This window comes from Pelodiscus sinensis, chromosome 3 (assembly GCF_052426305.1).
Source record: "Pelodiscus sinensis isolate ZL-2025 chromosome 3, ASM5242630v1, whole genome shotgun sequence".
Classification (NCBI taxonomy): domain Eukaryota; kingdom Metazoa; phylum Chordata; order Testudines; family Trionychidae; genus Pelodiscus; species Pelodiscus sinensis.
This window is the reverse complement of record NC_143054.1, coordinates 98300665-98315460: the sequence shown is the minus strand read 5'-3', so window position 1 is coordinate 98315460 and position 14796 is coordinate 98300665. Positions and strand designations below refer to the sequence as shown.

Below are 14796 nucleotides of genomic sequence, written 5' to 3'. Positions count from 1 at the left end.
AGCTTTCAAAGGAATTTATTGCAAGTTTGTTAGGGTTTTGCAAGACCAGTTCACAAAATTTAAAGTAAATAATAGAGCTGTTCACTGGAAAAACATTTGTTTGTCCCATGGGTAATTATATTGTAGAAACAAAATTAAAATGTTTTTATTTTACTTAATGTGAAATTCACACTTTCTGGGCTTCCAGAAAATGGATTACATAAGGAGTGTAACTTAATCAATGTTCTATTTAATTAATGCTAGTTCTAATTTTAAGTTCATACTTTAATTTTTCTGTTACTAGGAAAACCAAGAGATTCCCAGTCAACCAAAATTGATTCTGAAATTCTGCCGAAAGTTACCAAAATGACAGTGTCTGGAAAGAAACAATCTATGGGATTTGAAGTTCCAAGGTAAATCAACCCTTCATAATTCAAGATACTTTAACAGTTGTTCTTTCAGACTGGTGCACCTGTAGCAAGTTTATTTCTTTTTATATATTTTTAGAGTTTTTAGTGTACACTCTGCAAAACTAACCATCTTGGCTTCTTGTTTGACTCATAATTACTTTCAGAAGAAGGCATCTCACGTTGTGAGTTTAACAAATCCTTTCACTATGAATAGTGTAGAGATATCAACTAGTCAATTATTTAAACATCCTCTTCGTAGAATGCTAACGCTAATCTTTCTGGAGGCTAGTTTATTTAAACATTTTCTAAATGGAATTATGAGACAATACATTAAAACTGTAATTGATTTTTCATTGAAAGAATGTAGCGTAAATATGAGAACGTAATTTATGGGGAAAATAATCATTTCAGGCTAACTGCCCTCCATTGCACATACAACTTCCATTGATTTAAGTGAGAGGACTATGCATATGATATCGGAAGGTAGAAATTGACCATTTTTTGGTGTATGTTTTTTAATATAATACAGTGATTGGGCAAAATTGGGAGAGGCAGTTTAAATTAGAAGTTGTTGAGTAGTCTTTCTTTTCACAGATTAAAAATGGAACAGTTTAAGAAAACAGTTCTGAAAATAATTTCTAAGTTCAGAGAGCTGAACTGTTAACAGTGAGGGTCTTACAGTTGTTGTGCTAAGTGTCATGTTACAATAGAATTTCCTATTCTTTCTTGAATGTATTTAAAATAAAGCTAGTGGAAGATTTAGTTTTAGAAATTTACCAGGAATAAAGGGAGAGTGAAGTTGAGTTATGAGAGCATTGTGTGAGATACTAGCTTTCTTCCATAGTAAAACTCATTAATTTAATAGAAAAAAGATTTAGCAGCATTTTAAAAATGCTTTAATCAGAAAAAAGACATAAGTACCATCAGAACAAACTGCTCTGCATAGTTGATCAGAGTATACAGCTCTGTTCAGGATGGATCATTTTAGAAATGAGTCTTAATGTGCTTTTTATCTCTGCTAAGACTGCCAAGAAAGTTTCTATTATAGGATTTTCTATACTGTCCATTAGTGGTATAAGAGCTTATTGGTTACCCAAGTGGTTACATGCAGCTCATGATCCAACTCCAAGGGAGCTGACTGCAGCTCCGTGCTGCTACCTCTGATACAGTAAGTGGGAGCCAGCTCCCAGCTTCCATGGAGCTGACTGCCGTCCCATGCGGTAGGTGCCTGTAATTATGCAACTGCTGAAATTTTCATTTTAACATCCCTACTATCCTACTGGGTAATTCCAGTCTCAGTGGTGGTTTTGTAATAAGGTATTAAATTATGTGAAATGTGCAGAGACCATAATTTTGTATGCCACTGAATAGTCATCAGGTTATAATGACTATTTTTAGGTATTTACCTAGAGCAAAATATAATCTGTGAGCTGAAGGCTGACTCCAACATGTAACTCCTTGAGCCTTTCAAAATCCTGCCAGTACTGCTGGTGAATCTGTGAAATAGTTAAGATAACCGGTAACATACATCAATTTATAGTAACCAGTGACTATGGGTAAAATCTTTTCCACGTGGAAATCAGTTTCAAAACACTTGTTGACTTCAGTATAGACAGAAGATCGCCCTCCCTCTCTGGAATATCTTATGGCATCCTTTATAGTCCATGGTTCAGCATGGGACGTGGTAAAACTCATAGCTATGAGTAAAAGTTTCGAAGAGAAGAAGTCGATGTCAGTGATAAAACTTTCCATCTTTCAACATTCCTGTAGGGACGGTAGGAATAGCTTGTTTAAGTGCTCAACAAAAGTTATAATTAAAATGTTTCTTCATATTAAAAAAAAAAAATTGGGAGCTGACCATGAATGTACCATCAGTTGAACAACAGCCATATTTTGAGTTCCTATGTTGTTCATTTTGAGGGGAAGTCAGGTAGATAAACTGTGGAAGACTTCTCCTTTATCCAGAGGCTAAAGTAAATTCTGGATAGGCAGCTGGTAGTTTATTTTCTTCTTGGAATAAACAGTAGTTTTGGTAGGGCTGTCTCTATTCCTTTTTCCTCTCTAGTGACCCTTAAGTGGAAATGTATATGCTTCAGTTTTATATTATAGCAGTCCTCAGCTCTAAAGCAGCTGTTTGTCATCCAGCTGGGTTTGAATGCTCATTGTTCTGAGTGAGGTTTAATTTCTCATGCAGGACTTCCTTTCAAATAAATAGCAATATTATAGAAGTGATGCAGCTAATTAGAATGCTTTGTTCTGTGCAAAAAGCTACCATTATTTGAATGGAGGCTGCCATCATAATGGAGCTTTAGTCTAGTGGAGTCATAGAAAGGTCATTATTATGTAAGATCTGAAGAGAATCTTGCTGGCAGGCGAGAGAAGCATCTTGGCAAACAAGGAGCACTTCTCAGAGAGTCAGTCAATAAACATGTGTGTCCTTCTCTAACTTGATACAAAATGGACAGTTTAGTCTTTAGGGTGCTTAGTGGTGATGCCTTCAGCTAGACATTGAGTGGTCAGCCCAAATATTAGAGTGTGTCTAGACTACAGGGTTTTTTTCGAAAAAAGTGGCCTTTTTTCAGAAAAACGTCACCTGCATATATACTGCTGCCATGTTTTTTCAAAATTAAATTGAATTAACACGGCAATTTTTTCGACTGCAGAAAACCTCATTTTACAAGGAACAACTCTTTTTTTCAAAAGTGCTCTTTCAAAAAAAGGCATTATTGAACGCAAACCATGCTTTTTCGAAAGAGAGCATCCAGATTGCCTGGGTGCTCTTTCAAAAAAGTGGCTCTCTTTTTTGAAAATACTGGTTGCTGTCTAGACGCTCTCTTTGGAAGAGGCTTTTTCAAAAAGGTTCTTTCGAAAAAGCCTCTTTTGAAAGAGGCTTGTAGTCTAGATGTAAGCTTAGTGTTGCATTACAAACTTATTGTTGCTTTGCAGCTGTTACACATGTAGTTCTGAACTTGAAACAAACAAGCAACCCTATTTAGAGTCTCTGTATTACACTGTTTTCTTTTGCAGTAGTTTGTCCTGGAATATTGAAAGCCTAACGGTATGTTATTTGAGATTGGGAGAATTACTCAATTTATTTAATACCTATGAAAAATCCTCCATTACCTCTTTTTAGTCACTTTTGCTATCAAGGTTCCATTTATAAATGACTTACAAAGGGTTAATAAATAGATTTAAAAAAATACTCTACTGAGGTGAGCAGCATGTGCATATAGCCATTAGTGCACTGCAGTATTGTACAATGTTAAAACATTTTATAAATATTTCATTAATCCTTCATAAACTCTGTAATTGGAACTTTAGTATAAAGTATGATTCGTTCTTTCTTTAAAGAAGCTTATTAAAATGTGATAATTATGGGCTGTTACGAATTGCTTCTGCTCATCCAGAAATATAATTTATGCTATCATGTGCTGACAATGTCCGTCTGCTATGTACATTGGACAAACGTCTCAGACACTTTGCCAAAGAATCAATGCACACAAAACAGATATTAGACAGGATCACAAAGAAAAAACAGTTTCTTGACATTTCAACCAGAAAGGGCATTGTCTCAATGACCTGATTACCTGCTCAAAGACCTTTTAACACCAGACTTGAAAGAGAATCCTCTGAACTGTCATTCATGCTTAAATTTGACACTTTACACCTAGGTCTTCACAAGGAGGCTAATTACCTTACCCATTACAAAGATAGCTTCCCCAATTATCACCTCTAATATCATTAGCTCACAGACATTTACCTCCCCCTCCCCCCCATCCCTCTTCTGTTCTGAAATTTGATTTGTCCTTTTCATATGTGTTCATTTTTTTTATTGGCTCCTTTGGTATATATGGTCATGCCAATTTTCTTCCACAATTTGATCTGAGGAAGTAGGTCTGGCCCACGAAAGCTCATCACCTAATAAACCATCTTGTTAGTCTTTAAAGTGCTACATAGTCCTGTTTTTTTGTTTCAGCTAGACTACATATCTCTTGCTATTATAGAGTTCTGGTTTTCTTTCTTGGGGTTGATGGATACTTCAGAAGGAGTATCCTGGAAAAGTGTGGTTTGTTCTTTTGACAAACTGCTGCTCTGCTTCACTAACTAAAGACAATATTGCCATTCTCTGTGTATGAACTCATGAAAGAAACCAGAGCAAATATAAGCAAGTGACGACAATCATTTCAGCCAGGCTGACCAAATTTGTACAAATATAATCTGGAGTGGGCAAACAAATTTGAGAGCTTCCTTAATAAATTTAGGTTTCCCAAAAAGAGCTTGCTATATAAAAGAGGTTTAGTATCCATTATGACTGGAAGATTACAAAGAATATTTAACTTAAAAGTCACAAATTGGTGTATGCAAGCATTATTTAAGAGAACCCTCAACTGTATAAGCACTTAGATAATGCTTTGAGTATAGAGGTTGTTGAAGCTTCTTTTCCTTTAATAAATTAATGAAATAGCTTAATTCAATTGTGGTTGAAACGTTTCATTTTTCATAGAGTTTTGCTTTTTGCCTGTTTAGAGGAAAGTTTGATCAATTTAGACAAATTTAAATACACGTTATAAGATTCCAAATCCTGAAACCAGTCTTGATTACAGGAAGAGATCCTTTATAAGGTTCTCAGCTGAAGCTCTGTGAGTATTTGGTCCTATGATGCATCATCTTAATGCTTCTGTTCACATCATGATGATGCATTAATGAGGATGATGTCTCATGTAGCAGTATTATCATATGTTTGATAAAATGTCATTGTGGTGTTTCCTCATCTAGCAATAACGACATCGTACCTGACATAATTTTGGGTCAAGATGAGAACTTGGATCAGAATAACTGAGCCCTTTGCTCTGTTTTCCAGTCTATTCAATTTATCCTGCCCTGTTTATAATCAGGTCCCACAACCTATTTGTCTGACCCTACACTTTACAATGCCCATTTCTCCTTTATCCCATCTCCAATTGCACCATCACTCTCCATTCTGCTTCTCCAAACCTAATCCTTGAATTCCAAAATTTTCCCTCCCCATATAACTGTTAGGTTCGTACCCAAACCAAAATATAAGTACACAAATGAAGATCTTAAGATTGTTACCTTACATGCTTTCTTTCCTTTTCTTGTTTCTTTATTCCTTTTCTATCTTGCACGAGCTCCTCAGTGTACTTCTTCTCCATTCCATTGTTCTTTGTTTCTCTTCCTTTTTCCCTCACCATCTTTTTCCTCGCCTCCTTTCCTCTCTTCCCTATTGTGCTTCTATCTCCTTTTCCAACCCATGCAACTAGTGCTGAATGATGGGAAAGGGAGCCTGGTGTGTCACTCGAGTTTCCAAATATTCCTTTATAAAAATCTTTCCTTTCCTGTGTTTCTCAGTTCCCATCATGCAGTTCATGCAGAAGGGAGTTGAAAGATTTTGTTTAATTGTCCCCGTTTAGATTTGCCTTACCAGGGGAGGACAATCTGGGGAGTCAAGCAAGGTTCTTTGTCATGTGGCAGCAGAACTTTTTTTCTGGGAGAACTTTCAACAGTAAGCTTTTTTCCCCCACTAATTTGAAAGGGAGAAGTCACCCCCACCCTAGACTTAGCATTCTGTTTTTAAATTCTCCTACCCCATGGAGTGTGAACTGTAGATAAAGGTAACTTATGTGACTAGGAATGTAAGAGTTAAACCGAGTAACCAATAAACCGATTCTTATCGGTTCTTGTAACTGGTTAAGCTCCCATGGGAGCCTACAGCATTTAACCGTGTAACTTATTGAATTGTAATACTGAGAAATTAAGACTTCCATACATATTGTTAAGCATATAAAAAGGTTATAACTTTTAATTAATTATTGTATTTGTTCATTGTGCTAGATTTTTTGTCTTTGCTCTAATATTTGGGTAGATTCAGTATGAAAAATCTCTGGAACAGTGCCTGAAAATCTGCAGAAGAACTTCTCAGTTCTACTTTTGGAGTTGCTGTAATTGCAGTTTCATATAGTTTCTTCACTTTTAACTTTTGTTTTAAATTCTCATGGGAAATTGTGCAGACAATAAAGGGGGAGGTAGTGGGTCACTATCTACAAAGTCAAGTTTGACCTTTTTTCTGATGCTAGAACTTCTCTCTAGATCTTTGAATGTCAAGGCTTCAGGAACCTAATTTTGAGACAATATAAAGAATATGCATAAGTGTTTTATGCCCCGTCTGAAACCACTGGGTGCTAAAATTGTGAGGTATAAATACCTGGGAAAAAAAATCAGAGGAAAGGCTAGAAGAGAGTTTTAATCTTGGTGGGAAAAGCATGATAGAGGTTGAACCTATATAATCCAGACTTCCCTGGTCTGGCAATATCCAGACTCCGTGGCTGAAGCACTCACAGGGAAAAAGCGGTGGGCCTGGACCATGAGAGTTGCCAGACCAGGAAGAATGGAGCAGTGACCTAAGCAAAGGGAGTCCTGTGGGGGGGGGGGAGGGTCAGCTGCTAGTGCAGCAGATTTTGTGGAGCCATAGCACCCTTGGAGGCCGGAACAGGGGAGCCCTAGTGCCCCGGGGGGCAGACGGTCAGGAGTGGAGGGGCTAGCACTGACCTTGCCTGATATGGCAAATTCCCTAGTTTGGAACCAGTCAGGTCCTGAGGCTGCTGGATCGGAGAAGTTCAACCTGTACAAATAAAATGTGTAAATATTTAACTCCGAAATAATGCATGACTTCTGTCAAAACTGATTTGGCTTACTTTATGATTTCTGACATTTTAAATCTTCTGTTCAAGTAGTAGGAAAAGCTCTCTGACTACAGTGCTCTCTGCATTTGTATTTGGTGTAAAAAATTGATATGTTTTGTTTTATGAAATAAATGTCTAAACAGACAGGAATTGGGGAAGGTGATTTTCAATGAAATGACTCAGAGGCATAGCTGTGTTAGTCTGTAACTTCAAAAACAGCAAGTAGTCTTGTGGTAGCTTAGAAAATAATTGTCATATATAAAATTGTCATATATAAAATAATTGTCATGGGCTTTTATGGGCAAAACCCCCATCTGAAGAAGAGGGTTTTGCCCAGGAAAGCTCATGGTACTATCTATATTTTTGTTAGTGTCAAAGGGCCAGGGCTAAACTTGATATAAACTATGCAATTCAAGCTACACAATTGACGTAGCTCAAGTCGAAATAGCTTATTTCAACTTTGGGCATGTCTACAGAGCAGTTATTTCAAAATAGAGCACTCTTCCCCTGACTTCCCTTACTCCTCATACGATGAGGTTTACAGAAGTAGGAATAAGAAACCTGTTATCTTTAATTTATTTTGAAATAATGGGCTTGCTGTGTAGATGCACACTATGTTATTTCAGAATGACTGATGTTATTCCAAAATAACGCTCCTGTGTAGACATGTCCTAAGGTGCCACAGGACTACTCATTGTTTTTGAATGAAATGAATATAGTGCTGGTTTATTTCCAGAACAGGCATTGTATATACTTAACATAATATATATTTAAGTAACTTTTAAAAAATGAGGTTCTTTGGGACCCAAAGCAGCATAGGTCCTAGAATATTTTCCAGTAAAAGTAAGCATAGATAGATGGCTGCTGTATTTTTCTGTAGATAAACTACTTTTAAATGCATGTTGTGATGACCCACTACTTTCAGATCTTTAAGCACGTGAAGTGAAATATAGCTTCTTCAGTTTAAATTACAAGGAGGATTTATTTTGTTGGAATGTGATGAACACATAAGTTCTAACACACACCTAAATGGGATGCAGTGGGCATGGAGGTCTTTAATGGCCATCAAAAATGTTTATTATGTGGCAGCTTTACAATCCCATTCAAAGGTAACTGTCCCAGATGACCTATCCAAGAGTCAGTATTCACTTAGTCATAGTTCCTTTAGCTCCTAGACCCCATTCTCCAGGCCACCTACCTAAAATTCCAAGACCTGCTTCTTTCCCACATTCTCTTGCATTCCCAAGTCATGTTTCCTGTGACAGAATTCCCTGCAGTGTTCCACTGACCAGACCTCCCTTCCTGTGACTTCTATCCCTGCTCTGGGATCTACTCTAAAGTATCACTATCAACTCTCTTGTTGGGCTCAGCTTCTCTTAACTAGGTTGTTTTTCCTCTTCTTTGCAAGAGCTAATGAGCAAGCTCTCCTTTAACTCACCAGGGTAGCTCAGGTCTAGCCAGTCCTTATCAACCTTTTGCTCTTCACAAATGCTTTCTGTACCAGCTTGATGCTGCTGCTGCTCCTCCTCCTGGGTTTCTCCTTTCTTCCTCAGGCACCTCTCACTTGTCCTTCTCCTAACTTTGTCAGCTCTTTCCTCTTTTAAGCCCAATTATGGGTACATTGGTGGTGTCTCTCTTAAAAGGCCAGTGTCTCTGACATGCTATATTTTGAAGTAATTGTTCAAAACACTGTAATTTTGGTACTTTGATACATTTGGACCATTATGCTATGATACATATTGTGTAATAAGGGCTTTCATTCATATCTTGCTGTGTGCACTTATGCCTTACCATTGATCCCATCCTTGTTAACCAGGTAGCTTACACACAGGAATACCGAATCATAGGGTTTTTTTTTTGTTTGTTTGTTTTTTTTTGGTCTGAATCTGTCAGCAACCATGGGAATTTTTTCTGTCTTTATTTTTTGTTTACTGTGTTTGGCTTTTCTGTGAGGGTCATAAATATTTGAACAACGCTTATTAATGAATTTATCCTCAGAACACCTCTGTGAATTAGGGACTATAGGCTTTATTTTACAGATGGTAAACTGAATCAAAGAGGAAGTGATGCAACCAGGGTCATGCAGTAGTCCCGTGGTAGAACTGGGTGGGAAAAACCTACCATGCAGATGTCCTGTAGCCTGGGCCATTGCCTTAATCATCTTTCCTCCTCTCTTTTATTACTAATCCTAACTTTCCCAATACAGCTCTCCATAAACATGGCAACTCTGCTGACTTTTGGGAAGGCATTGGAGGGCTACTAGCGGTTGAGTGATTTAGCCTGCATTCATGCAGCAAAGTGGGTGCATTATCAGCCCAAGGATAAGCAGCACTCAGGTTTTAATCTATACCTCAGGAGTAGTCCACCCCAGTTTGATGAGAGATTCTTGTGTATGAACAGGAGCCTGGTTAGGAACAACTGCCGGGTAAGAGTCCAGGTTAATTCTACGGTAAAGACAAGCCCTCGTGAGTCACTTCTCATAACTCTCTCAACATCAAAAGAAGGGGCCACGAAGAAGAGGTTTCTTCTGTCTGAATTTCAAATAGTACAGTGGGTGCTTTCTTATTTTACTTTTGTTCACGCTGCTTTTCAGGCAGGATATTCAGAACCTGTATCTGTCATTTGTGTCTGGTTGTTTATCACTTCCATTTCAGTAGACTCTCACTATTTAGCAGAGATTCTTAATTTGAAGGGTTGGACTGTACGTAAAGTGATACTCCATTTGTTCTCTGATGCTGTAGGGCTTCAATTACTTCCCTATAAATCCTGGTTTTCTCTTTATTTCTCCTAGTATGATTGTTGAAGAGAATGGCCATAATTCTAATACACCCCCAAAACGACCATTATCTGAAGAGTCCAATGTCACTTCTGGAGTAATTGAGATGGTCTCTAAACCAGCTCTTTCATCCCAGACAATTCAGATTTCAGAAGAACAGACTACAGTTCCTACTCCAGTGAAAAAACCTAGCAAGACAAAACAACAAATAAATGTGAAAGCAGAATTGGAGAAGAGACAAGGAGGAAAACAGCTTCTGAATTTAGTGGTAATAGGTAATATTTTTTTCTTTATTTTATTTCAAATATTTTTTGGCCAGAAATATGTGCTTGTTGAGTCTGTGTGTGTTGCAGGAGCAAGATATGCCTCTATTTAGGAAAGAAAATGTCTCAGATTGCACTGAAAACCTCTTGCCCTTGTAGAGTATAACCACTTGTCATCTTCATGGACTGAACTACCAAGTAGGCCTTCTGCCCTTCCCCATATCTTGTCAAAATATAGTATACTTTGAAGTGGACTCATCTTTTTAGCATTTTTCTTTTTAACTTAAGTTTGGCAAAACAGAGGTCATTGTCAAACTTCACCCATTTCTTCTCTCTAGATAATTCTTGTCTGCTGCTGTGTATGATTGTTAGACTCTGAATTGCATGAGCATGAAACAAAACTTCAGGGCATTAATTCCCATATCTACAGTTGAAACAAAATACAGGACTATGTAGCACTTTAAAGACTAACAAGATGGTTTATTAGATGATGAGCTTTTGTGGGCCAGACCCATTTGGGTCTGGCCCACGAAAGCTCATCATCTAATAAACCATCTTGTTAGTCTTTAAAGTGCTACATAGTCCTGTATTTTGTTTCAGCTACACCAGACTAACACGGCTACATTTCTATCACATACCTACAGTGTGTTTCTTTTCCAGCTGTATTATGAAGTCTAAAATTTGTAGTTTAATAATACCGGTCTAATATTTACTTCCCTTCTTAGGACATGTTGATGCAGGTAAAAGTACTTTAATGGGTCATTTACTTTACCTGTTGGGCAATGTGAACAAACGAACTATGCATAAATATGAGCAGGAATCCAAAAAGGCTGGCAAAGCTTCATTTGCTTATGCATGGGTGTTGGATGAAACTGGGGAAGAAAGAGAAAGGTAGGCAAGTTAACGTCTAACATGAATTAATGTTTTCTCTGATTGTGACGTCTGTTACTAACTGTCATTATACTGATTAGCTATGTGCTACTTAAATATTTTAAGAGTAAAATATTTGGTAGAAAATATTTCATCCTTCGTCTACTTAGAGGTATGCTATTGAACGAAAATAAGTATCTTGTCTTGGCTATAGAAATGGAATGCCATTGAGAAGTTGGGTATTTTTTGTTGTTAAAATCCTCAGTATGAAGAGCTGATACAATTTGTTTGATCAAGGCACCAGTGCATGTGAGGAGTTTAAGAAAGGTGAATTTTTTGTCTATTACATCTGACTTGTTAAATTAATATTAGAACACCCTTTGAAATGTCTCTGCCAGCAACATATTAAATTGAAATAAAATGTGTAAATACTTTTTCTGTGTAATGCATTTTTAAATTGTATTACAATGAGAAGGAAGTAATGTGGATAATTTAAAAAAATCATAAAGTCAGTTTTAAAAGCTATATAAATTGGATCTGTGGACAATAACCTTCTGTGTTCAGAAAAACATGAACTAAACAGTAATTTTAATATCTTACCACAGTTTTTGTGGTGTTTGTCAGTATCTTGGGTTTCATTTAAAACCACAGAATGAAATTTGTTTATCTAATGTAATTGTATTTTTATGTCATGCTCATCACCCATGGTATCATGGTATTCAGGCTCCTCTGGTTACAAAGATAACCTTGAAAATGTAAACTGATACAGAGAAATGGGAGTGGGGTGGGCTGCAGAGAGACTAGCTTTTTTAAAAAAAATGAAAGAGAAATGAACTTTAGTTTATTTTCATGAACACTGCAAAACTTCTTCAAATACCAGTCTTCCCCTACATATGTTCAATACAGGCTTTTGTTTGAAAACGACAAAAATCCAATCAACCAAAAATCTTTGTTGCAGACAAAAATGTGAAAATGTTTTTTGTCTCAGAACTTAAAATCCTGAAAATGGAATTTGGCTATCTAGTAATAAAATATTTTTAAATGTTGCTTTAAAACTAAAGTGTTATTAAAGATTAGGATGAATATGTAAACAATGTCTTTGCTTTTATTTCTGTAAATAAAAGAGCTATTCCATGTTTACAGGAAACTTAAATAATTTTCGCCCTCAAACCAGGCTAAGAACTTGGATTATTTTTCCCTCTTCCCCCCCCCCCCCCCACTTTCAAGCCTATATTTTAAAACTAAAGAGTTCTGAAGTGCTCCTTAAATATTTAGATAGTGTTTTACTGTCATTTGGTGTCTCATGGTTAAAAAATGGATAGGACAAGGCGATTTCCCATAGATGCAGTTTAGTCAAATTTGGACTTGAGTCCAGAACTATTCTGCCCTTTTTGAATCATAACAGGCAGATGTGAATGATGTGACATTTACAAAAGTATATCTTAATTCCTATAATTATAGTCAGTAATTTTTTCTTGATTGTGCTTTTGCTGCTGTTGATCCCTATTTTTCAAGGGTGGAGAACTTCAAAATACTGACTTACAAAATGTAACAGCAGCTTTGTGCTTTGCTAGTTAATTCAGAACTGTGTTACTTGTTCTTTGATTTGAGGATATAATCTGTTATGGTATGCAGCTGCCATATTTTCAGCTTCTAGGACTTCAACTGTTTACATGTTGTTCTCTTCTTATCAGCAATTTTTGGCTAACTATACATCTCCTCTCCTACTTGGCATAGCAGAATTAGATTTGGATATCTTTATACATAGCAAAGAACCATATAAAGGGGAAGAGTAAAACTTTTCTTGGCAACACATGTTTTCTTAACTTTTTCAAGATGAAATTCAGATGCAGATAGATAGTTTGTCCAATAAAAGGAAAAGTCATGCCACAAGTAGTCTCCTTAAACTGGCCAAATTTAGTATATGTTCAAATAAACGAATAGTGGCTATGGTGTTCTGATTTATTAAGTCTGCTATTTAATAACTGTGTCTGATGAACTTGACAAGCAGTTGTAATGATGTGTGTTTTATTTAAGGGGAGTAACAATGGATGTGGGCATGACCAAATTTGAGACAAAGACTAAAGTTATTACTTTGATGGATGCTCCAGGCCATAAAGATTTCATACCAAATATGATCACAGGAGCTGCACAGGTAGTAAATATTTCTTAACTGCGCGTATCAAATATAATGTGTTGTTTTATAACTTAGTATTGTACCTTATTTAAATCTAACCTTTTAAACAACATCAATTCCCCCTCAAACCCTTCCCCCCCAGAATCTTTAACAGTTTCTATATATTACATATTAGCAGATAATCTTCTGTTCAAAACATCATACATGTAAATGTATTTTGGGCATCCTAACCTTTAAAAAACGGGGAAAAATAAGTCTTTCATTTTCAGGAAATTTTAACTTTTTGGGGAGGAAGGAGAGGAGAGGGGGAGAGAGTTTTGAGAACTGAAACCATAGAATCATAGAATACTAGGACTGGAAGGGACCTCGAGAGATCATCGAGTCCAGTCCCCTGCCCTCATGGCAGGACCAAATAATGTCTAGACCATCCCTGATAGACATTTATCTAACCTACTCTTAAATATCTCCAGAGATGGAGATTCTACAACCTCCCTGGGCAATTTATTCCAGTGTTTGGCTACCCTGATAGTTAGGAACTTTTTCCTAATGTCCATCCTAAACTCCCTTGCTGCAGTTTAAGCCCATTGCTTCTTATTCTATCCCCAGAGGCCAAGATGAACAAGTTTCTCCCTCCTCCTTATGACACCCTTTTAGATTCCTGAAAACGGCTATCATGTCCCCCCTCAATCTTCTCTTTTCTAAACTAAACAAACCCAATTCCTTCAGTCTTCTCTCATAGGTCATGTTCTCTAGACTTTTAATCATTCTTGTTGCTCTTCTCTGGACCCTCTCCAATTTCTCCACATCTTTCTTGAAATGCAGTGCCCAGAACTGAACACAATACTCCAACTGAGACCTAACCAGCGCAGAGTAGAGCAGAAGAATGACTTCTCGTGTCTTGCTCACAACACACCTGTTAATGCATCCCAGAATCATGTTTGCTTTCTTTGCAACAGCACCACACTGCTGACTCATATTCAACTTGTGGTCCACTATAACCCCTAGATCCCTTTCTGCCATACTCCTTCCCAGACAATCGCTTCCAATTCTGTATGTATGAAACTGATTGTTCCTTCCTAAGTGGAGCACTTTGCCTTTGTCTTTATTAAACTTCATCCTATTTACCTCAGACCATTTCTCCAATTTGTCCAGGTCATTTTGAATTATGACCCTATCATCCAGATTAGTCGCAACCCCTCCCAGCTTGGTATCATCTGCAAACTTAATAAGCATGCTTTCTATACCAATGTCTAAATCGTTGATGAAGATATTGAACAGAGCCGGTCCCAGAACAGATCCTTGTGGAACCCCACTTGTTATGCCTTTCCAGCAGGATTGTGAGCCATTAATAACTACCCTCTGAGTACGGTTATCCAGCCAGTTGTGCACCCACCTTATAGTAGCCCCATCTAAGTTGTATTTACCTAGTTTATTGATAAGAATATCATGCGAGACCGTATCAAATGCCTTATTAAAGTCTAGATATACCACATCCACCGCTTCTCCCGTATCCACAAGACTCGTTATCCTATCAAAGAAAGCTATCAGATTGGTTTGACACGGTTTATTCTTTACAAATCCATGCTGGCTGTTTCCTATCACCTTGCCACTTTCCAAGTGTTTTCAGATGATTTATTTAATTACTTGCTCCATTATCTTC

General features: G+C 37.1%; 1 protein-coding gene across 2 annotated transcripts in view; it reads left to right on the top strand.

Annotated features, from left to right (window-relative positions):
* HBS1L (HBS1 like translational GTPase) overlaps positions 1-14796 on the top strand; it is a 113012-nt gene that overhangs the window by 72659 nt on the left and 25557 nt on the right. For both annotated transcript variants that reach the window (XM_075924223.2, XM_075924222.2), the window contains exons 5-8: positions 284-392; positions 9882-10141; positions 10855-11020; positions 13037-13154. In XM_075924223.2, the coding sequence (XP_075780338.2) occupies positions 284-392; positions 9882-10141; positions 10855-11020; positions 13037-13154 (653 nt within the window). The remainder of the gene's footprint in view (positions 1-283; positions 393-9881; positions 10142-10854; positions 11021-13036; positions 13155-14796) is intronic.